Source organism: Microtus ochrogaster, unplaced genomic scaffold (assembly GCF_000317375.1).
Source record: "Microtus ochrogaster isolate Prairie Vole_2 unplaced genomic scaffold, MicOch1.0 UNK8, whole genome shotgun sequence".
NCBI classification, from domain to species: domain Eukaryota; kingdom Metazoa; phylum Chordata; class Mammalia; order Rodentia; family Cricetidae; genus Microtus; species Microtus ochrogaster.
The window spans coordinates 4754065-4777262 of record NW_004949106.1 but is presented as its reverse complement, the minus strand read 5'-3'; the positions used below and the strand labels follow the sequence as shown (position 1 = coordinate 4777262).

The following is a 23198-nucleotide window of genomic DNA, read 5'->3' as shown; positions in this document are numbered from 1 at the left end:
TTCTCTATGTCAACTCCAGAGAGTTTCTCTATGATCATTTCTCTATGTCAACTCCAGAGAGTTTCTCTATGATCATTTTTGTCAGCTGCTTTCTCGCCCACCTGAAAATACGTCACTTTACTCTTAGTAAACAAAACCGTTTTGTTATAACGAGCTCACAACAGATTAAGCAGCCACTCAAACACTTGCCTGGTCGCGGCCTGTGCGTCTCAGCGGCCTTCTCCAGTTAGCATGGAATTCTGAAGCCTAAGACCCACATATGAGGGAGAACATAGGGGGTTTCTTCTGCTAGTTTTAGGCACCTCCTTACCATACTTTCCAACGTCATTTCCCTACAAATTTCATGATTTTTCTTTACAACTGGGTAATATTTCATTTTGTGCATTTTCACTATCTATTCATCTACTGACTCGCTTGGTTTCTTTGCTATTATAAATAAAGCACCAATAATCATGGGTATACCAATATCTCTGTGGTAGGACATAGAGTCCCTCTGGGTCATAAAATAATTTCTTTTGAATTTTAGAGAACCTACAAGTTAATTTGCATAACGACTACGGATCCGCAGTCTCACACAGTGACTAGGGTTCCTCTCTCCTCACACTCTCCCCAGCATGAGAGTTATCAGATTTCTGATGACAGCCACTCTGAGCCGGGTGGTAACTCAAAGTAGATAATACAGCTTAAGAATCCGTCTGCGTCACTGCAGAGCTAAATAAAGCACGTATTTATTCTGTAATAAAGGATATCTAAAAATTAAGTTCAATGATCAGGCATGACCATTGACTGATGTTTTCTCTGACATTATAGAAACAGATTTGTTTTGTACTCCTTACACAAATGTGAGTTCATGGGCTGAGGGTGAAGCCAAACGGTAGAATTCCCTCATTTGTGAAGGCCGTGGCATTGGTCCCCACCACTGACAACTAGTATGTAAACAAAGATTAAGGAAGAAAGGTCTAAGTTCACAAAGTACATCCTAGATACTATAAATGCTTGTTTTCCATAATCTTCTAAAAGATACTGGTATTATATTGAATATTAGAAGTAATTGGGAGGACACATAAAACCATGTTGCAAAATATAAAACAGAAATTCCTGCTCTGGGGAGAATCAACCTAGTTTCTGGAAGCATTTCCTTAGTGTTCACCAGATTGCTGTTTATAACATCAAGGTCTTGGAAGCACCAGTAGGGTCTTGTTAAACAGACTGTGGGGTACCAGGGTGGAAGAGTGAGAGCTAGGAAGCAAACCGCTTAAATACTGTGTGTTTCAGTACTACCCGAAAACACAGAATTGAAGGATTGGACAGAGCATTTCCTCCTCACCTCCAGGCCTAACGTCTGCTTATGGGGAGATTCCCTTTACGCATGAAGATGTGTTTTCACGACAGCTGAGAGGAAAACTGGGGTGTAGATGCCCCGCCCTGACCTATGCCCAACAGAAAATGTGCCAGAGAACAAACGGAAATCCAGTCAAGCTCGAAGCACGTGCTGGCCAAGCAAACACAGGTTAGTGAAATTACTAAAGCCCTTCAATTTAGAAAGCCTCTGGAGAAACTGTAAATCAGGAATTCATTTCCTGCATTTAGTTTATACTCTTAAAAATAGTAACTGTCGCCGGGTAATCCCAGTGCTCGGGAGTTCGAGGCCAGCCTGGTCTACAGAGCAAATTCCAGGACAGCCAGAGCTACACAGAGAAACCCTGTCTCAGAAAAAAACAAAGCAAACAACAACTAGCAACTGCTAAATCCTGAAAAGACAGTCAGTGATGTCCACCCAATACTCTGGGTCTGAAAATCGCTTTTTAGTGTTCAAAAGGAGAAACACCTGTGAACCCAAAGGCTCAATAGGAACCATTTGGTAGCTATTTCTGGTCTTTTGTTTTTGTATATCATCTTTCATAATTAAACTAGTAATATGCTCATTAAAGAGACTATAGGCAAAGTCTACTTAAGAAAACAAAAATGGCTTATAAACAAACCACAATATAATTCTTTATATGAAATAAACATTCATGTCCAAAATTACCAAGCAAGAGTTGTCTGGATTCAAATTCATTTGGCAAAACATTCAGAAAGCTGTTTTTGTTGTTGTTGTTTTGTTTTTTTCCTCTCAAAGATAAAGAAACTGAGTCCTCCAGGAGGTTAACTGCCAACAGCAGAAGTCTGCAGAGTGAGACCACCGGTCCCAGGACACAAGCCAGCCTTCTTGAAGAAGAGCAGGGCCTCTTCTTGCCTTGAAACTGCCAGTGATCAAGTCCTTTCTCCAGTAAATCCCATGATGCATTGCATTTTCAGCATATGCTGGGGTGAAAGATACTCTATGACCCTGGGCTTTTTTTTTTTCTTTCTTCTAAGCCATCAAAATTTGCCCATTCTTCTATATAAAAGAGTAGACATCTAATCCTTTAAGATTTCGCCATTGGTAACCTGTGCCTGTTATGCCACAGACTTACTTAACTGCAAACATCCAGGGCCCATCATAGTGAGCCAAGGATAAGGAGCTGGTTGAGCAAATATTCAGTCAAATCTCCCCTTCATTCTAAACTTCCTGTTGTGTGCTTTTTTGCTTAGAGTTGCATATTAGTTATTTAATTGTCTTTCATATCAACTTTCTATCACTTTACCAGAAATCTGAAAAAACGTGTAATAACTTTGTATAACTTTAGAATTACCTTTCTTGTGACATTAATGTTTTTATTTTACTAGCATTTATACGCTTTACCAGAAATCTGGACAGACACGTGTAATAACTGTGTGACTTTAGAATCACCTTTCTTGTGACATTAATGTGTTTTTACTTTCCTAGCATTTCAAATTTTACAAAAATGGTTCACAATAACAATTCCATACATGCACAAAATAATTCTTATGACTGAGATTCCCGTCCCTCTCTTCCCCATACCCCTGCCCGCTTTCCTGGCAGTTCCCGTCAACTTCCATGCGCCCACCATGGTCTGCACACACGGTGCATTTGGTGTAGACTGCACCCTTCTCAACAGGGACACGTTTGTTCTGTAACAACATTTAACTCACAGCTTTACTTACTCTGGATTCTTTACTAGGAGGGTCTGGATGAAGTCCGTGGCCAGTTGTGAAACTGAGGAGAAAGTTTCTTCTGAATAATCTACGTTGACTTGAGAAATATTCAGGTATGTTTCTTGATTATCTTCTCCTACAAACGGCGACGTGTGAGTTAACAACATATATGCTATGACTCCAATATTCCTGAAAGACATGAGGGAGAAGAAAGCTTAAAAGGTCTATTAATTTAACAATGTTTATAGATACTACAGTTAATAGCACACAAGTTCCTGTCCTCAAAACTGGCAGTAAAAAAAGACTTAAATTGCTTCTAGAGATTACTGTCTTATAAAACCTAAAATAGTTACATTACTTCCATTGGCCTCACTAAGAAAACAGAGTCCACATATATGTTACATATAATATCAACATAATCCAATGAAAATATTATTTTATCTACAGTCTACACAACCTTCGGTATAGACATGTGATAGGGAACATAAGACAGCTGCATTTTAAGTCTGTCCAATTACACAATAATGATGTAGGCAGGGTTTTCTGCAAACTCAGTCTGCAAGTCTGGCAAAGCCCAAGGTTGGAAGGGCAAAAACTTTCAAATGTAAATATGTTAAGGACAAGGCTGGTCAGGAGCTAGAACAAGACAACACAGCAGACTTTACACATGTATCAGTACTCAGATCTTTGTATCGTTACAAACCCATTAGATTTAAAGAATCAGGAGAGTAAGGCTAAGGTAAGTCAGTCGGTCTGCTGTGGCAACAGAAATTCCATTGCTCATCCTACTGCTGGCTCCTGTGAGGTCTCTCTGAGACCTCAAACCCCACAATTCCCTAGAAGTGAACCAGGTGAACCATAAACTGAGCTTCTGTGTGCACCTGACCTCCTCCTGCTCCGCAAACACCGTGCCGATCCCTTCTATACTCGCACAGCTGGGCAGAGAATCACCCCAAGCTATGACGGACACACCAGCCAGCTTCCTGAGTGTGTGTCACTGAGGTGACCAGGGAGGGGAGTTTCTATCTCTGCACCTCTGATCAGGAGCTCACTGAAAAGGACAGGCAGGTCAAATGTCCTCAATGACCTCTCTGCAATAGCATCTTTGACAGAAAGCCTTATTCTTGTATTAAAGTTGCTTTTCTAAAAGCTAAGCATCGATTGTGCAGCTGTGAAGGGAGTATCTAGATAACCAGTAGACTCACCACATGTCTGTCGCGGTGGTGATGGGGTCATAGTTGAGGATTTCTGGAGCTGAAAGAGAAAATTAAATTAAGACTCAACACGGGCAAACTTGAAAGCAAAATAATCACCTTACAGTAAATTACGACTTGATCTGGCTATGGAAGGCAGAGTAAGAGAACGTCAACAGGAATGTAGTGGGGCTTTAATTATTTTGAGATCATTCACAGCTGATAGTGTGGAAATGACATGAAGAAGTGCTTCTGTTTCTCTCCTCTGCTTTCTGCCTATTTTGTACTGATTTCCCTTTTACGCTTTTCTCCCTGCACACAAAGTCAGTATAAACATGCACTGAGCTTTTGCACATAGCCAATGTCCTGTGAGCTGTTCCAAATGTGTAACCTGTTCCTGTATTCACTGCCCCTCATTTAATGAGTCATAACCATATTTGAACACATTAAACTTTCTGAATCAAATGAATCCTAGTACTGTGTGATCTAAAATACGTGAGGATTTTCTGTTTGTTTGGTGCTAAGTGAGCACTCTACCATAATAGTTAGCCACATCTCCACCATAAATATAGCTTTAAATAGGGATCTTTACACATTTCAAAATGATATAAAAACAAAATGCATTTCTTACCTAAGTATTCAGGTGTTCCCATGATTTCTCGAAGCTCACACGCATTCCCAATTTTTCGAGACATTCCAAAATCTACAATCTTTATGTCTCCAAGTGGGTATATACTGCTCAGTAGTATGTTCTGCGGCTAGATAAAGCACACAGAGGAGATGAGCAATGCACAGCAAAGGGGCTGGTCCTAGACTGCGGGCGAATGAGTCTACCTTGCTGCTCGGCTCTATGCATCCTTACAGTACTTCAGCCAACACCACTCAACTGCCAGTTAGGGAGAAGCCCACATTTAAAGACGAAGAAAGCAAAAGGCGGCCAAGAAGGAGTTTCAGTTTGTAAGACGTTGGGCTCATTATGACATATGGACTATGTAGTTATAAAGACAAGAGCACTAAATTCTGCCCACAAAAAGTTCAAGTGGTGAACGCACACACACACGCGCACATACACACGCACGCACGCACACGCACACGCACACGCACACGCAAACATGCAGTCTTGGCGACAGAGACGACGATGCTCAGGCTGAGTGTCAATGAGAAAGGAGCTCTGGGAGACAGCAGGGTAAGCATGCAGGAGTTACACGCATATCCACATCCAGGGAGGAACGCGGTTCTAAACAGTGTGACGGATGGCCCTAGACAAGCTTGGCCTGACTGTCTCGAGGTGTGTGGCTCAGACAATAAGCTGTATCTGTAATGTGCGTGTTCTCCGCTGTCCCCAAGAGCCACATGACTTGACTTTATTACTGTAGTTCGACAAAGCACCCTATCAGGACCCATTATAAATGCAGAAGTGTTGCTCACAAAGTCTGTGCAAAAATCCTAACAGTCTTTTAGCTTAGGGACTATGCCAGGCTTCACGTTAAATCACAAGAGACGACTATAGGAGACAAGTCAACTCTGCTGTCAGCTTCATGGCTGCAGTGTGAAAAGCCAGGTTTATAGGCCACCCCGACTTCAAGTGCTCGGAGGTGCCGTGGGACAGTTGCATTACACAGAACAAAGACCAAACAGATTCACAGGCAATCATCCTGGCACTTATTATGCTGCCCTTCCCCAACCACGTGATTATAGGAGGAAGGGCAGGGAGGCCAGATGATAAAAATTTCCTCCCCCTCCACAGGGAAACAAATAAAAATGTGGTTTTTGTCTTTGTGTCTTTGTTCTGCTTTGTTTTTTAAGGGGATAGGATAAAGAGCTGGGCAATGCACATTTAAATTTATAGAACTTTCAAATGGTACAGAATCCACAGGTGGAAATTAGAGACAGGTCTGGGTTATGCTAGGCACCAACTTTGAAATTATATTATGAAGGTGGCAGAGGAACCCAAAGGCTCCTGCAGGCCAACTACAGACAGAGAGAATCCACGGGGTAACAAACGTGTTACTTCGGACGACAAGGCCTGGGAGCGACTGTGCAGGAAAGACAGACCACGGCAGGGGGACTGCCTGCGTGAGAACTCTGACTAAACTGCAGAGACAGACCACGTGACACCTCAGAGAAAGGGGAATGAGACGCAGAAGCAGAAGGACAAGGAACAACAGGAGGGGATCAGGCAGTCATCAGAACCAATCACTTCGAAGGGAGGAGGAGCCAGGCAAGGTACATGTGCCTTGGAGCAGGATGGATGGATTACATGTAAGGGTGCTAGGTTTTAGGTGGTATATTTCATGCTTAGCACACAGGCAGCCTCTCCTGACTCAGTACAAAGCAAAGCCCAATGCAGCCCTACCCTGGCAGAGGCACCCACAAGTCTAGAGGACCATGACCAAGGCCAGCCTGACACTGAGCTACCAAGGACAGATAAAGAACAGCAATGTTAGTTTAAATCACATTACCATACCTTTAAGTCAAGGTGAACAATGTTATTCTGATGTAGATAATCCACTCCTTCAAGTATTTGTTTAATGAGTCTGACAACATCATTTTCAGATACCATTTCAGCCACCTCAGGTAAACACAGGTTGAATATTTCTCCACCTGCAGCACTGAAAGAAAATTCAAATAGAACTATTAAAATCATTTATCTAAAAATAACCTTTAAATATTGTATACCCATTAAGCAAATGTTCATGTAAACGTCCATGCTTGTATAGCATCTCCGTGGCTGTCAAGACTAAGAAAGATGTTGTATGTAGGGTATGGTGGTCTCAAACCTAAGTTCCAAGCACCAATACTTTACACTGCTGCTGTAAGCTGTCACAGATTAATCTGCACATAGCATGCCAAGGAAAACCATGAGAATTTGCTGCTGACACTTGGTTTATGACAACACAGGAAAAAATATCCGCTGGTAAGGAACATGTCTGAAGGTGCCAATGACACACCCCCCACTTCATCCTACCCACTCAACAGTGACACCCCCTACCCCATCCTACCCACTCACCAAAACCTTTTGAACATTCACAAAAACTAACTGTATTGTCTGACCTGACGTATCATAGTAAAGGCAATGTAAGTATCAGAAATTTCACAATTAGAAACTACAAAACCAGTCATGGGAAGGCAATATAGGAAAACAAATCTGGAAAAAGAAATAAGTTTATACTCATGAATATCTAATATACTAGCCTCTTCTTTCCACACAGTTCCCCGAGGTCTTTGGAGGAAGAAGCAGGAATCCATGGCGCAGATGACAACACATCTACCCCTCCCTCTCTAGTCCCACTATTTACTGTAACTAAAAATGCACTCAAGAATAGAGTGGCCCAACTGCATTCCTGCAGCAGCACCGAGATGAGATTAGCAATACAATACTGCAAATGCAATTCTCAGAAGGTGAAAACAGAGAGATGACACACGAAGTTCTCAGAACTTGTGTGCTAGGCACTGTACAAGGTGCAGATGTACCATGAACTGAGAAAACCATAGGAAGCAAGACACGGGTCAGTGGGTACTCGTGGGGGCGCCACAAAAATCAAGACTGCGTATTGTGGCTGCTGCTAAATTAGCTAGCACAGCGGACGTTCCCAATGGACAGACTCTGTAACTTCCCAACAAAAAGCATGTCTCGTCTCAGTCCTGCTACAGCTACAGCTATTGCTTGTTAATTACGAGCAACTTTCCCTTCAGGCTGCTCTGTTTCAAGGGCAGCGTTTGTCTCATGGCTTCAAAAAACGAATCAGTTTATGCCATAATCAATTTTAGTTTGCTTAAAACTCAGCACTAAACACTTCATGTGTCCGTTTAGAAAACGTGTTCCCCTTACTACTTTTTGAAGGTATTCTCCCCATTGCCTGCACACACGCTTTTAAAGCACTCAGTGTGGGCAAAGTGGGGATGTGGTGGCTTGTCTATTCTCAGAACCCTAATTCATAAAGAGATGCAACAAGACCAGCGCAGCAAAACAGCCAAAGAGAGGAATGGACAGTCACTGATACATTGAACTGGAAGGTAATACTTTTATGTGGGCTATGTGTTTCAATAAAAATAAGATCTAAAACTTGCTTACGAGTGACAAGGTAATTAGAAAAACCCCACTTTGATTTACAAAAGTAAACAATTTGGTTTTTAAAAAAGGTTTGGATTGAGACAAAACAGCAAAATACAAAAACACAATAGAACTCGAAGAACTCTTAGCTATATTAATTGCTAAAGGAAGTTTTATGTATATTTATAAAGTCAGCAAATGCAAAAACTCAAAAAAGGACTTTCTAAAATGATCATGGGGGTTCAGACACTGTATATATAGTTAGACATGCACTATTCTTTGAGCCAGCAATCAGCTCCCAGATTTACCTGAAGCTAAAGCCTCTGTGTAAGACAGCGGAATAAAGCGCTAAGCCATACATGGAGTCCTCTGGAATCAGCCATCCATGGGGACATGGCAGAGCGACACAGCAGGTGCTTACAACCCTGCCATCAACACACGCACATGCACGCACACACAAGCGCCAAACGTTTTTACATGTCTGAGTTTTAAATTGTGCATACCTTTTTTATAGCTAAAATGATTTTTAATAAGGAGGTTTTTTTTGTTTTTAAATGAAATCCCAACACTGAATATAAACAGAAGCAAATGTACCTAACCTAACCCTATAACTCTGACTCTCTGAAAACATGCCATAGCGGGCAATACTTTAGTTTAAAAGAACAGCAAAAAGGGGGGGTGGTAATCTTGTCACTTGCTGCTAGGTGTGGTCTTAGCAGGTTTATTCTGAATTGCCAGATACCACCCACTCCAACCAGGGTGTCATGCAGAGTGGGCTGACCTGGTTCAGCTGGGGAAGGCTCAAGGGATCTTAGTGTGCAGAGCCAGGAAGTCTCCAGACACTAACTCAATCTCATCAGACAGAATGGGTAGGAGATCTAAAGCCTACCTGACAAATGTCAATCTTTGATAAACTTGGCATGAAGGAAAATCATGGAAGAAGCTGATTAGGCCCACTAATTGATCATAATGAGTTACCTTTACTTGATGCTAGCTAACAGTTCAACGAAACCATGAAAACATAGGGAGAAAGGGGAAAGGAACACTTTTATCGGAAGAACGCCAGCTTAAATCAATGTAAATACACAATTTACGTAAATACATGCAGAGAGAATAATGGGATTAGAATGAAGCACGTCCCGACATCCACGGTGACTGCTAAGGCCAGCAAGCATGTCAAGGAGAAGGGCATTTACTAGGTCATCACTCAGATTAGTGACAACTGCAAAGGGAGGCTGTCCCTTTATAACGAATGGGAGATCTGGCAGACCGCCGTACTCATCTTCAAATCTAACAAAACCAGCTGATGCTAATGCCACCTGATGTGGCGTACTAACATGTGCAGTCTTCCAGGGGCTCAGTGAAGACGGCACAAGGTCAACAACCGAGGGATCAAAGCGAAGAATGCAGGAATGTCAACTGTATTATGTTTCCAAGTCTTCAGAGGTTTGAATTTTGTAGAATAAATGTGAGTACATGGAATGGTTTGTGGTAGGAATTTAATCTGTAAATTATTAGAGGAAAAGACTCCACATTTCATTTTCACTGTAAGACAAAAGACATATGTCTCCTTGTTACAGCAAATCTGTCTGGCCAAACTGTTGGAATGAAATGAAAACACCCAGGGTGGCTGCCACCCCAAAAGTAATAGACACAATTAAGCCCCAATCCTAGCAATAAATTTTAGTCGTAGCCACTTTATGAGATTAAATGTACTAATCTACTCAAACAGTTGCTGAGAGCTCGTTATATTTCAGCCAGGCAGTGAGGTCACAACAATTTTCCTGAGTCATTGGGAGAGGTCTCTGGACCCATTTCCGACTGTAAACGCAGGCTATGCATGACACGCATCGTGTTTCTGAGAGACTCTTGCTGCTTCCCCTGAGCTCCAGCAGGATTGACAGATACAGTCAGGGTCCTGTACGGACTCATCCTCCAGCCTTTCCTTAACTGTTTCTATGCTAGCTGCCTTTCCCATAGCTCACAGGAAGGTAGCTCTATTTGACAAGAGTCATCATAAACTATAAGAAAACTGAAGTGGCGTTGGTCTCCTAGTCTTCCTTGTTACTCTACCTTACTCTGCCGGCTCTAGAACAGACTTTGCTGCGGAGTCTGGTTCTGGGGACGCACACACTGTTCACTGCTCAGGAAACCCCAAGCCAGCTTGACCTTAGAAAAGCAGCACTTTCATCCACAAGTTAATTCCAGCCACATCTATTTCCTTCCACAAAACAATTGGTTTTCAAACACTATATAAACAAATCTCCACTTCCTTACAACATCAACACTAAAATAAAAGCCCTGGGAGCTGGGAAGGTGACTCAGCAGGTGATAGACTTGCCACAGGAGCATGAGGACCAGTCCTGGCCACCAGGCAGGTGTGGTGGCCCACCTGCAATGCTAACGCAAGGGGGGAATCTCAGGAGCCAGCAGGCCAGGCAGATCAGCAGAAACGGTGAGTTCTCGGTTCAGTGAAAGGTCTGCTTCGATACATAAGGTGGAGACTAACTGAGGAGGGCAGCTAAACTCTATCTCCAATCCCCACAAGCTTGTGTGCTACACACACACACACACACACTCTATAGACACATAATTGTGCAAATAAAATAGGACAAATACACTTACAAATTCAACGGGCAATGATGTACACTGGCAGGCATAAAGAATCACTATAGTTTGTAGCCTTATTTTCTCTAAAAAAGCACTTTTCTTTAATAGTTTGTGCTAAATTGGCATAAATTACTTTATTAAATTTAATTAAAGCATCATTACTTTATTAAAACCTATCAAAACCTGAGATAAACTCAGTATTAATTTACCTGATCTCTTTCCAGTGTTCATTATCTTCAAAAAACTTCTAATTGTTTGTACTGGATATTAATCTGTGCGTCCGCAGGCCATGGCAGTCTCCTGTGCATTTTGGTGTCCCCACTGTTTTACTAACAAGGGATTTCCCCTCTCTTTTGGCCATAGTTCCTGACAGCCCTTTCACATTGTCTGTGCTATACATATCTTGGTGACGCTGGAGGCACACCTCTGGGCAAGCTTCTTCTTGTATCATTTTCTTAAGCATGTTTTATTAAAAAACAGGTTTGGTTTTAGTTTTTAGTCATAAAAATTACTTCGATTTTATTTACCATTGTTTTCTAGAAGAAAATCTCAATTTGTGTACTATTTATATGGAATCAAATTCTTGCAACTATATTTTCAAATTATTATGTTGTCTTTTGTTTATTACCTGCTGTTAATTAGTTTTGGTATGTAAGTATGAAGCTAAACATTTAGTCTTGTCAAAAATGTACAAACATAAACGAATATTTTTTAACAAGCATCTATAAATTTTGCCAGACTGTTATTATTATTGTCTCTGACATTTCATACCACGTTCCACAATCACAATAAACACTTAAGTGCATGAGAACGCACACACTTACTATTCTAACACCAGGATGATTTCGGTGGCCGTCTCATAGACCTCGTGCAGATTGATCACGTGGGGACAGGCCCTGGCCAGCTCCAGCACGGCTATCTCGTGCAGAATCTCTGCCCGGCAATCCTGGCCTCTTCTCCTCTTTTTCAGAAATTTTGCAGCATACTCTTGGCCCGTAGATTTTGATATACATTGTCTAACAACAGCAAACTTTCCTCTAGAGAGAAAGAAAAGGGCAGTTTTATATCTTCAACTTAGAGTGAATTCGTTCACATCTGCGCCATTTTTTCCTCTATAAAATGAATCAAATACCGTATGTTCTTTTATAAAGTCTACAATGCGACCACATAAAATGCAGAAGACTAACTATCCAGCAGGTTAATCAATTTATTTTCAGTATTAGTGTGACACAATTTTAGCAAACCCGATAGTTTTGTATGCCTACCAACTTCATGCTCCTAATAGACACCTAAGAGATATGGAGTCTATTCAAATGCATTTTTGATCGGCAAAGAAATTTGGGGTTATCAACTGTTTGGCACAAAAAACACCAGTAATGCCACGCTAATCTTTCTAAGAAAGTACAAATGCTTTTATCTCTCTAACAGAAATATTCAGCATCCTACCCAAAGTTAAAGCACAAAGACTATTCCTCCTGGAATATGCATCTATTACAGACAGCATTTAATTTTACAAACATGTAAAGTTATTTTGAAGCAAGGATTATTTTAAGAACTAATAAAAGCTATTGATTTGTACACTCCAAAAAATGCATACATACCCTCAAATAAGAAGGTTTACATTCCTTTCTGGAGGGTTTTCAGGCCAAAGCCTATTGCAAACCCTCTTTTTCAGGATTTTAGGATAAAACTTCACCTTGTAAAGTTTAATAACAAACTAGGAAGCCAAGAGAGCTATGTATCTGAAAGACAACAGTTTGCAGCTGTGATGACATCACAACGCTAGTCACGTGACAGATTGTGTCTTTTTTCAGATTGAAGCCTATCACAAACCTTCCAGGCCTTACTCTGAAAGACCCCAATTTAATAACCTCCATGTTAAGAATAAACCACACTCTGGTTTCTGATACCACCGGTACAAACAAATCTTCAGAAAGCACGTGATTTTAACTCCATGGCTGCAGTTACTCTCAGAAACAGACTTCTAATGGATGGTCAGCTGGTAGTGGGTCAACCACTTGACCCACATGGTGCTCACAGTGTGGGGTTAGGGGAATAAGTTGCTTGACTGGATTTTATCTTTTACTCCCAAGAACCAAAATGACAGATTCCTCCTCACTGCTTCCTAATTACCTCAAAACTAGTGTTAATAATCTAAAGTACATAGCTAATAATTAAAAATAAAATGTACAAGCTATAATCTGAACCCTACATTTATTAAAACATACTGTAACTAAATAATGCTACACGTACAAACCTGATTCTTTATTGCTGAGTGCCAGAAATTAAACCAGGGAATCTGAACTCCGAGCTTGCTTGTCTCACAACTACGGAATAACTTCTCCCCTTAAAATGACTTTGCTTCTCTATTAGCTTTCACACTTACTAATTCTTACTGAGATATGGAAGCAAAAACTTGTCTAAAACAGAGAGGAAGTTTGGGGTTTTATGAAAAAAAAAAAAAACAAACCTCACCTTGTGAAGTTTAGAAACAAAGTAGGAAGCCAAGAGAGCTATGTATCTGAAAGACACAGTTTGCAGTTGTGATAACGTCACGACACTAGTCACGTGACAGTATCTAGGCACTAGAATCACTTCAAAAACAAGGAGCAAGGTGAACAAGTTTCACCTGCTTTTACCTCGCTGTTTCTGGCTTTCCTGAGACTCCCTACTCTTACTCCCAGGAGCCAGGACAAAGTGGAGCAAATGTCATGGGCAATGAATGGTCACCTGACCTGTTCACTGCTAAGGAAAAGCACTACGAGCAAAGGAAACATTTCTGACCTCATTAATCAAGTCTATAAAAATCTATATTCTGCAAACTAACACACAATAGCATCTGATAAGCAGCAGAGTTTGTGGAGCTACTGTGATACTACACATTATGCTAGGTTTTTAAATCCACAGAGGATTTTTTTTTTTTTAAGAAAGGGTTCTTTGGGTAGCTCTGGCTGTCCTAGTACTCACTCTGTAGACAAGGCTGGCCCACACTCAGAGCCTGTCTCACCTCTGGAGTGCTGGGATTAAAGGTGTGCACTACCACATTTGAGGTCTTGATAAAGTTATATCCATATATTAACACATAATCACACATGCATAAAGTCATACATACTGTGAAAAAAGATAAATATTTTAGCATAAATATTAGAGGCTTTAAGGGGAACAATCAAGTATCTGTTTTACATTTTAAGATGCTAGTTGCAGTTTATGCTAGAAGTATAAAAATAATCTTCAATATACAATGTTCCTGTACAAATTTAAGACAGAGTCAAGAAAACGTAAAACCTTAATAATACCAGTCCACACACACCTTCAGAGGGCAGAACTGACTAGTTTCCCCGCAGAGAAACGTCTACCCGGTACTCTCTGCATCTACAACACACAATAAAATATGAAGGGGGAGGGGAAGCCACAGAGGAAGCTGACGTTTGAATCTGCCTCACCCTTCTAACCACAAGGCCCATGAAACTTTGCCTCAGCTGGGGGAGGGGTGGAAAAAACTTATCCAACATGTTAAAAAACAGGAACAATGCAGTTTTTGAGAATAGTGAAAAATGAACTTAGACTTACTTTATACAGTTTCCTTTGTATTGCTAAAGGGAAATACACTCTCAAACACTGACATTTTAAAATTAAATTTTAAAGACAAGCTGACACAGAAAGATAACTCTTTAGCTTTCCACATACTAGAATTACGTTTATGTTACACAATGAGCAGGCCGCCCAGGGAAACATGCTCAGAACCCCAGACTCACTTCACAAGGGTTGCACACTAAGACTGGTTGTCAGCTTGAAAGGATCTTCTTAAAGGACAGAAAATTAAAAAATAATGATTTTTAATTGCCAAGGTTAAAAATTAAACGCATCAGTATCTACCATGTGAGTCATTGGCCCAAAGCAATTCAAAAACGCAATTTAGGTCTCTTCCATGACGACATCTGATGCCAGCATTTTAGCAGTCTGACTCGGCTTTTTAATCAGCTCCTAACATGAGCTTTTGCTTTAAAATGTTTAAAAGCAAACTAACTGCAACTCATGATGGCTCCTTATGACACCACCTCTGTAAGACAATTTAAAGCTCAGAGTGGGCCCACTCACATCCTCTACAGAGCTAAAGGGAGAAGCCCTCAGGAGCTAATATACCTATTATTTTTCAAAGTTAACCTAATAAAGTTACTCATCCAAACAGTAACCTAGAAAAATAGGTGAGAAGGCTTCTTGTGGTATAGATTAAACGAGTCATGGTCTAAGTATCTGTTCAGAGCAATTTCCAGACATTTGGCAATAAGAGGCAACTTGAACATATTTAGTCTATCTTCTCAACTAAGAAAAAAAGCGCACACAACTAAGACCATCACACAAATTCTGATCCAGAGCCAAGGCAGCTCGAGGAGCTCCTAGCTCAGGTGGAGGAACATCATGCTGTCCGACACAGATTGGACATGTGCAGTGACCAAAGGGGATGAAGAAAGGGAGGAGAGAGAGGAACAATGTACAGGAGGCAGACAGGCACCTAATGGCATGCTGGGTTTCTTCACTAGTCTACTTACAACCCAAAGAGGAAGCTACTAACAGCGCTGTGTCTAATACAGGCCTCTCTTTTCAACAGAAGCAATCAGAAGCAGAATGAGGTCCAGAAGAGGGAAACTGCACCAAGGAAGGCGATCTGGCTATTGGATCACCTGATAAGCACTTAAGGGAACCAGCGATGTTCAGCTTTGTTTAAACGTTTGAGAGACTGCGACCTCAACATATACTGCGTGCAGCTACAAAAAGAAAACTGTGTCCGTCAAATAGAGATTAGCAGAGCAGAAAGCAAAATATTGTATAGCGATGAGAGAGGGGTTCATCTTTATGTTATGAAAGCAGGGCTGTGTGAGACAGCTGAAAAAGGAGAAACCCAGGGCTAGCCTCTACTAAACATCCAAGACGCCAGCAAAGAATGAAAGCTCATGGTCAGCAAATCTGAGCTTCCACACAGAGATTTTCAGGCTAAAGTAAACATATTAGTTTACTGTCTATCCATTAACAAAAACAGACTTTATAGATCGCTGTAGCATAAAACAAAACACTGACCTCCACATACATACACACACACATATATATACATATATATATGTATGACCACGGTAGTCTAACCTTCACCTCCACACTTAATTTAAACCTAAGGAGACACACAACAGATAAATAACTGGGCATAGCTTTTCTAATTCTCAAGCCTATCAAAACTACTGCAGTACTAAGTGTCAAGGGCACCCTTGGCCATGAGAAAGATGTATCTGGTTAAGCCAAGGCAGAATTCATAGAGCTTCTATTTATAGGACACCAGCTCTCTGTGATATAAATTGTGATATCAGACAGGAGTCAAATATTCTTCATTTATGAAAGTGTGTGTGTGTGTGTGTGTGTGTGTGTGTGCGCGCGCGTGTGTGAAGCATCTCTCTATTTCTCTCTTAGACAAACACCAGAAATGGAGACAAATGTGTTAAAACCACAGCATATAACACCACACTAAGCACTTCACAAACATTAGGTGACTTAACCCTGAAAATTCTAAATGAGTTACATGTGAGCATTCACATATGATCCGCATCTCTTCTTGAGAAGATGAGACCGGCACTTAGAGGTACGTTTAACAGCTGAAGTCACCCAGACAGCCAGTGGCAGAGCCCAGATGGGGACCTGGCAGCCTAAGCTGCCCCTTCCCACTCACAGACGCAGGAAGAGCTGAGCTCTGAAGTTGGGTGGGCCCTTGGATATGAACTCCTCCACAGATGTGACTTTCTAGTCCACTAAGAGAGCAGAGGTGGTGGCTTTTCTTTCTAATTACTGATAGTGGTCCAAGTGAGCTTTAGAGCAGAAATTAAGCATTTGAATTTAGACAGCATACATATCAAAGTCTCCTTACCTCCCGAGTTCTTTCGACATAAGTGTATAGAAATTATTAAAATTTTCCGTCTTCATTGGCGTTTGAGGAGTGGTGGTCAGCAGGCCGGAGACACTGCGGCAATCAAATCTTCTCCGAGACATGGTAGATGATGGCAGGTCTGCTTCTCTGGGCACACACTTTTACCTGTTAGAAGGGGAGACAGGAAGAGAGGTTGTACTTAAATGTCACCAAGAAAGAGAGACATTATCTCAGGCAGGATGTGCACTACAGCGCACAAGTCCAAATATAGTATTAAGACGCGACCACAGTGCAGATAGGCTGATTTCAGAAACCATACTATTCACACGGAGAAAACGCTAGAAGCTTAAACTGGTATCCCCTCCTCTATGGCGCAGAAACAAAGCTACCGACTTCACTTCTAAATGAAATTGCTATGAAAACAGTAAAAATCATATGATTAAAATGGAATGAGGTGATCATTATTTGATTTGTGACTTCTTTAAGTGACAGGTTTCACACACCTGTGCAATTTAGCGTAGCAATGTAAAGACTGCGTTTTAACTTCATATGATAAAACAAGCTTGGGGGGGCAAGTTCACATTTTGTGAATTATATCACAGTCCTGTGAAACACAAAAATAGAACTTGTTCATGGACTGGCTACTTTTCAAAACTAAATCTAGAAACTCCCTTAGACCTGAAGAGTTCTTCCTAGGGCAGAGCCTCAACGTTGAGTGGGCCGTGCAGGAAAACTCAGTAATTTCGATGGGTCAGGGACTGGCCAGAGATAATCACCAATCCAGAGTTCAAATCCGCATCTGTCTGCAGCTTCGTGTACTTTATGTGGCCATGTCTGGTGTGAAATTCCTGCTTCATATTAACTAATATTAAAGCTTTATGAAGCCTCACTACCGAACTGCTGGTTCGTGTGAGCTGAACTCGTGTAATTAGGGTGGCCTCTGCCACCTCTGCCTAAGGAAAGGCCAGGAATCAGTCCACTAGCACCCTCTATAAAACCCTCTAGACCGTTGCCACTGCCACAATCCCCCGCCTCACTTCCTGCTTCAGAACTGTTTTTTTTTAAATTAATTTTGCATTTTAATTCAAATGCAAACTATTCTCTTCTGTATTTCAGCAAACAGGCAGTGTGACTGGAGCACAGTTTCCTGTTCAATTCTCAAATCTGCAAACCGTTTCTCTGTAACCTTTGGTCCCACGGGAAAACTCCTCTACGTAGTTGGAGGAACATCTCTAGGAGTCTAAGAGCATCAACGCAGTACACTGAGAAACACACAGAGCTGAAACGCTCGGTCTGAATTCCATTTACTCTTCATCACTGCCGCGAGGCCGTGCAGTGTTAAGTTCCCGACTGTGTCAGTCTGGTTCTTGTCGCTATACTGGAGGGCCAATACAGCAATTGCGCTATTACTAAAGAAAGAGTGTCTACTTTGGCTTACAGTTCTGGAAGTAGAAGGCCAAGGAGCCTCAAATGATGGTGGCCTTCTTGCTGGAGAGTCCAAAGACATCACAAAGCATCACAAGAAACAAGGAGTGTGTGCACTTGTCTGTCTCTTCCCTTCCTTTCATAAAGCCCCTAGGGTTCTAACCTAAGGACCCTACTTAAGCCTAATCACTTCCCAGTGGCTCTACCACAGCCTCAAGACCTCACCCTCTCAACACCTCACAATGGTTGGGTGCGGTGGTGCGCACGCCTGTGAACCCAGCACTCAGAAGGCTAAAACAGTCTGAGTTCAAGGCAGGTACGACAGCTGGGAGTCTGAGGCCAACCTGAATCACACGGAGTAAGAGGTCTACACAACAAAACCTTGTCGAGGAGGGAAAGGGAGCCTCGCAATGGGGATTCAACATGAGTTCGGGATCCTAACGGCTCCCGTTCTAGGGCAAACTACACCTTCCTTGTATTTGTTAGTGAAATATTAACCCCCAGTAACTCACACTCAAACTGCCTTTTCAGATAAGGGCGTTTGAGGCGCTAAGTTAAAATGGCCAGTAAGGTAGGCACTAATGCACTAAGACTTTGGTGTTCCTATACAAAACACATGAGTGCAAGGCAAGCCACAACACTGGCAGAAAATGACCACCGAGGAAAGCTGCTGGTTTGGGTTTGGTTGTTGTTTGTTTGTTTGTTTTTAAGGGTCTCACTATGCTGTCCAGGTTAGCCTAGAAAACTTTGTGTAAGCCTAGAAAACTCTGTGTAATCCAGGGAGACCTTGAACTGGTTATAATCCTCTCTCTCTCTCTCTCTCTCTCTCTCTCTCTCTCTCTCTCTCTCCAGCTGGGATTACAGGCCTGTGCCATCACACCCGGTGGCGTGAACTTCTTCGTACTTTCCTAGTGCTGCAGTTCACAGGTCACATTTTATTCTCCGACAAACCAATGCAAGTATCAGTCTCTACGTGGAGTTAGGCTAAGGCTTTCCGGTGCCACCTTTATTTCGAGTCCATACTTATGGTTACACTTCCATTACTCCCATTTCCACAAATAGGAGGCCAGGGCTCAGTCACTGACATAACTGGGCTGTAGTCCCGGCACCTTTCATCAACAAAAAAAATATGGCAAGTAATCAGAGAGACAAGTTTATGAGTTTTTTTTATATAAATTTTAGATTCTAGGATATTTGCCTCTCATAGAAACTAAAACCAATAAACATTTTATGAATAATCATTTTCTACTCTCAGTTTTCAAGAGGTAATACGATCCTTTTATGGCATGAAAGGTTTATGTTCAATTAAGCATAAATTCTGACTTTAAAAACACTGCAAAAATCTGAAACTCTAAAATCCACATATTAACACTCAACAAAGTTGCACTTTGAAAGATGACTTTTTATCTCATTAAGTACGAAATGAAAGACATAAAAGTTTATAGATCGTATGATAAATCAGTTCAGTAACCATTAGTGGCCAGGTTTTTCAAGGTCTCAACATTTTCTTTGCTTTTATGTATAGTTGGTGGTGTTTATTATCCAAATCAAAGGTCAGTTCTCATACAGAGACCATGTACAACTTCAGGCTATAATTTAAACACAAATCAGTGTACTGTTTAATGTTATGTAGAAAAACACTAAGCATTTCTTGACTAGACTTAGTTCTCACTGTATGTAATGAGTTGGGAACATCTCGGGGGAGAACGTTAGACCTGGAGGACGGGGAGTGCTGTGAAATGCTCTCCTTTGGGCGAGACGTGGGCTACACGGTTCAGCTCTCGGCTGCTGTGCTTACCTGCACAAGATCACAGTGAAAGTTCTAGCATGGGGAGGTGCTCCCGTGGCCCCACCCGTAGCTGAGGGTCTATCAGGAGTTGATGACCTATTAGAAGAGGGGGAGCCCCTTTCCTCTAGGAGTGTGGTCACTGAAAATTCCCCATGTGCTAATTGAGCAGCCATGCACATACTGGCCTCAGTGAGATTAAATGAATAAATAAGACCATGAACTTAGAAGGAAGATGTGATGCAGTCCTAAGAGAAGATGGAGGGAGGGGTGGGAACGGATACATTGTATACATTGTATACATGCATGAAATTTTCAGAGAATAATTCTACACACACAGAGTGGGTATTGAGAAAAGTCCGATACTGAGACCAAGAGTCCAAAGTGTGACATTCAAGTATACTAATGAGAATTAAGTGTGGCCAAGCCTGCTATTTAGTTACATGAGGAAAAAGGGAGCGTAGTTTCTTTTTAATAAAAGGGAGTGAAGTGCACAAGGGTAGTCTAAAGCAGATCTTATTGATCAGCCCACTTCAAGGACTTCCTAACTGGTCTTTGGCATGTATTAACTTCATACCCTAGCAAATTCTTTAACACTCATATGATGGTCACCAGAAAGGATGAGTATAGCACAGGTACTTGTATGACAACAGATGTAGCCAGAAACAGAATTGGGCAATTGCAGTTTTCCAAATACATTTAAATATGCAAATGAGTTTGGATGCTCTGACTCATTTCATCGTGGCTCTATATCTCTTGGGATACAAGTTCTGCCGTAGGACAAGACATTTCAAGAGACCAGACCATAGGCACATCTGCCTATTGCTAATACACCTGCACCGGAAGCTGTTAAAGCCTTCTTGTTTGCTGCCTCCTAATTTCCTTAAGAGCTGTCAGTCTACGTTTTTTCCTGTTTCTCCTATATCCAATGTTGCCTATAAGGGCGCAAAAGTCATCTCTGGTCAACAAAGTCTTCACAAGCGGGGGCTGCCTGTGATACAGTACACATGAGGGCTGCCGGTCAGTTCTGCCTCTCCTTGTCTGTCCTCAAGTGATCACCAAGTTCTCATTTCTAATAAACAATCCAGAGATCTCTCTACAATTCATAGCTTTTATAGCCAATTCTAACCAAGAATGTAACATTCTAAATTCAAATTACCAATTTAGCTTACTCGATTTGAAATCACTGACTATTTTATCAGACTATGGCAATCGCAGACACAACGCCAGGAGGCACAACTGAGACACAGTGATGATGTCAATCGTGCACTCACGTGGTGCACACGCATGGGGTCACACACTCTTTCCAGTGTCTTCACTAACTCCCACTATGATAATTACAGTGGGAATTCAGATAGGAAGAGAGGAAGTGTTAGATTCAGTCTGTGCCTGGGCTGAGCTGGACGGAGAAAGCCAGCATGATGAGCATTAAATAAACACCCTTCAAACTTAAAACTTACTCACTGCAATACTCTTTCAAAGCTATCAAATGCAAAGAGCTTATGAATACAGAAACCACAGAATGCAATCCTGAAAGCATTGAGAAGTAAGTTGCCTGCGATGAGTCCTTTATTAGCCCCAGGAACTGTAAGGTAAACCCCTCTGCGGCGTGATGCTCAAAGACCCCGGAAGCTCAATATGCCCTAGCTCCGTTTCCTCTCATGCTTCAGTTTCCTATTTGATCTCCACTTCTTTGCTTTACTTCTCTGCCTGAAACATATATCCTACCTTTCCTTAAAGGGCTACTTCTTATGCATGCTCTGCCCCAGGAAGCTTTGCCTAAAACCCACAGGCTGTCTTACATGCCTTTTGTCTATCTTCAAACAAGAGGACCCTGGACACAGCACCTGAAGACTGAACGTTAGAGAGCAGCACACTTTGTGTCTGGGGACACCCACAGTTCACTTGAGCTCACGCACCTCAGCACGGCGTCCCTAGTGAGGACTGAAAACATCTGACTACAAGTCTATAGGTAAGGCACAGCAAAATGTATGTCTAGGAACATCTAAGGGGTGGGCTGAACTGAGATCATCTTGAAATTGCAGTCCTGAAGCTGTCAGCGGTCTCTCATTATTCCAGCAGTTGACTAAATAATTAAGATTTCTCTTATAGACTGTCAGTTCAAAACGAGGTCATCACAAGACCCAGAAATGTGACAATTATCTTTATCCTCTACTGTAATGCAAAACTGAAAAACCATTTAGTCTGTACTTACTAATTTTTGCCCAGGTGACCCCCCATTTGCACGTCACTATCTGGGTTAGCTAAGCGCTCCCTGAGAGCCCCACATTGTGCTGCCTGAAGACTGGCAAATCTAGATCTGCATGAAGGAAGTGTGAACGGCTATGGCAGGGGAGCAACTCCTCTCTCTTACATGCGCACCAACAAGGCTGAGCTGCGTCCAGGAAAAGACAGACTGAAGATGTATTTACCTAGCATCCATAAAAACACAACTTCCTGCCATGTTGAGGAGGGATCTGCTTCAGTCGGCCAGGGACTGGAACACAGTCCTGCCTCAAGCAAATGTCGGCTCCCACGTGCTGTGTGTTCTGATAGGGTTGTGCTGTTTGTGTTTGTCTTTAAGTACTCAACAGCAAGCATAATTCGATAATTTAATCCCCTGAAGATCACAATAGGAAGCCAAGTGACTCTAGTCCAGCCCTGGGGTATGGTTTACACCAGGGTTGCAGTCCAGGCAAAGAAGCCCAGCCTGACACCAGGCCAAGGCAGTAAGGCCTGCAGCCACCTCTCCCACCTCCAGAGAAGAATGGGTCCTACAACCGTGAAGTAGGATGGAAGATGTTGAAAACCGGAAATAATAGTGGGCCAACAATTACACGGAGCTTGTCACTCATCAGGCGGAAAGCCGGGCTTCTGTTGTACAATAAATTACCACACCGTTTACTAACAGCACAGCCAAAGCACTGTTTGCTCAGTAGCTATCACAATGCCCAAGGGAATCTAGCCTTTAGGATTAGAGAGACCTGCCATCTCACCATTCAAGTCTCTCAGTGCTTAATACACCTTCTTTTGGACTAGTTGGAAAGAGCAAGGAAATCAACCAAACATATTATGTATAAATATTTACATGCACAAAATAACTGAATTAAATGCTCAGGTAAAACATAAATAGAGTCGGGCAGTGGTGGCACACACCTTTAATCCCAGCACTTTAATCCCAGG

The 23198-nt window shown here is 41.9% G+C and overlaps 1 protein-coding gene across 1 annotated transcript in view; it reads right to left on the bottom strand.

The window, feature by feature from the left end:
- Stk17b (serine/threonine kinase 17b) overlaps positions 1 to 23198 on the bottom strand; it is a 29125-nt gene that overhangs the window by 3335 nt on the left and 2592 nt on the right. The window contains exons 2-7 of the mRNA XM_005366361.2: positions 16805 to 16969; positions 11721 to 11933; positions 6700 to 6844; positions 4864 to 4990; positions 4245 to 4293; positions 3049 to 3228 (exon numbers count right to left, since the gene is read on the bottom strand). Of these exons, the coding sequence (XP_005366418.1) occupies positions 3049 to 3228; positions 4245 to 4293; positions 4864 to 4990; positions 6700 to 6844; positions 11721 to 11933; positions 16805 to 16926 (836 nt within the window). The 5' untranslated portion in view covers positions 16927 to 16969. The remainder of the gene's footprint in view (positions 1 to 3048; positions 3229 to 4244; positions 4294 to 4863; positions 4991 to 6699; positions 6845 to 11720; positions 11934 to 16804; positions 16970 to 23198) is intronic.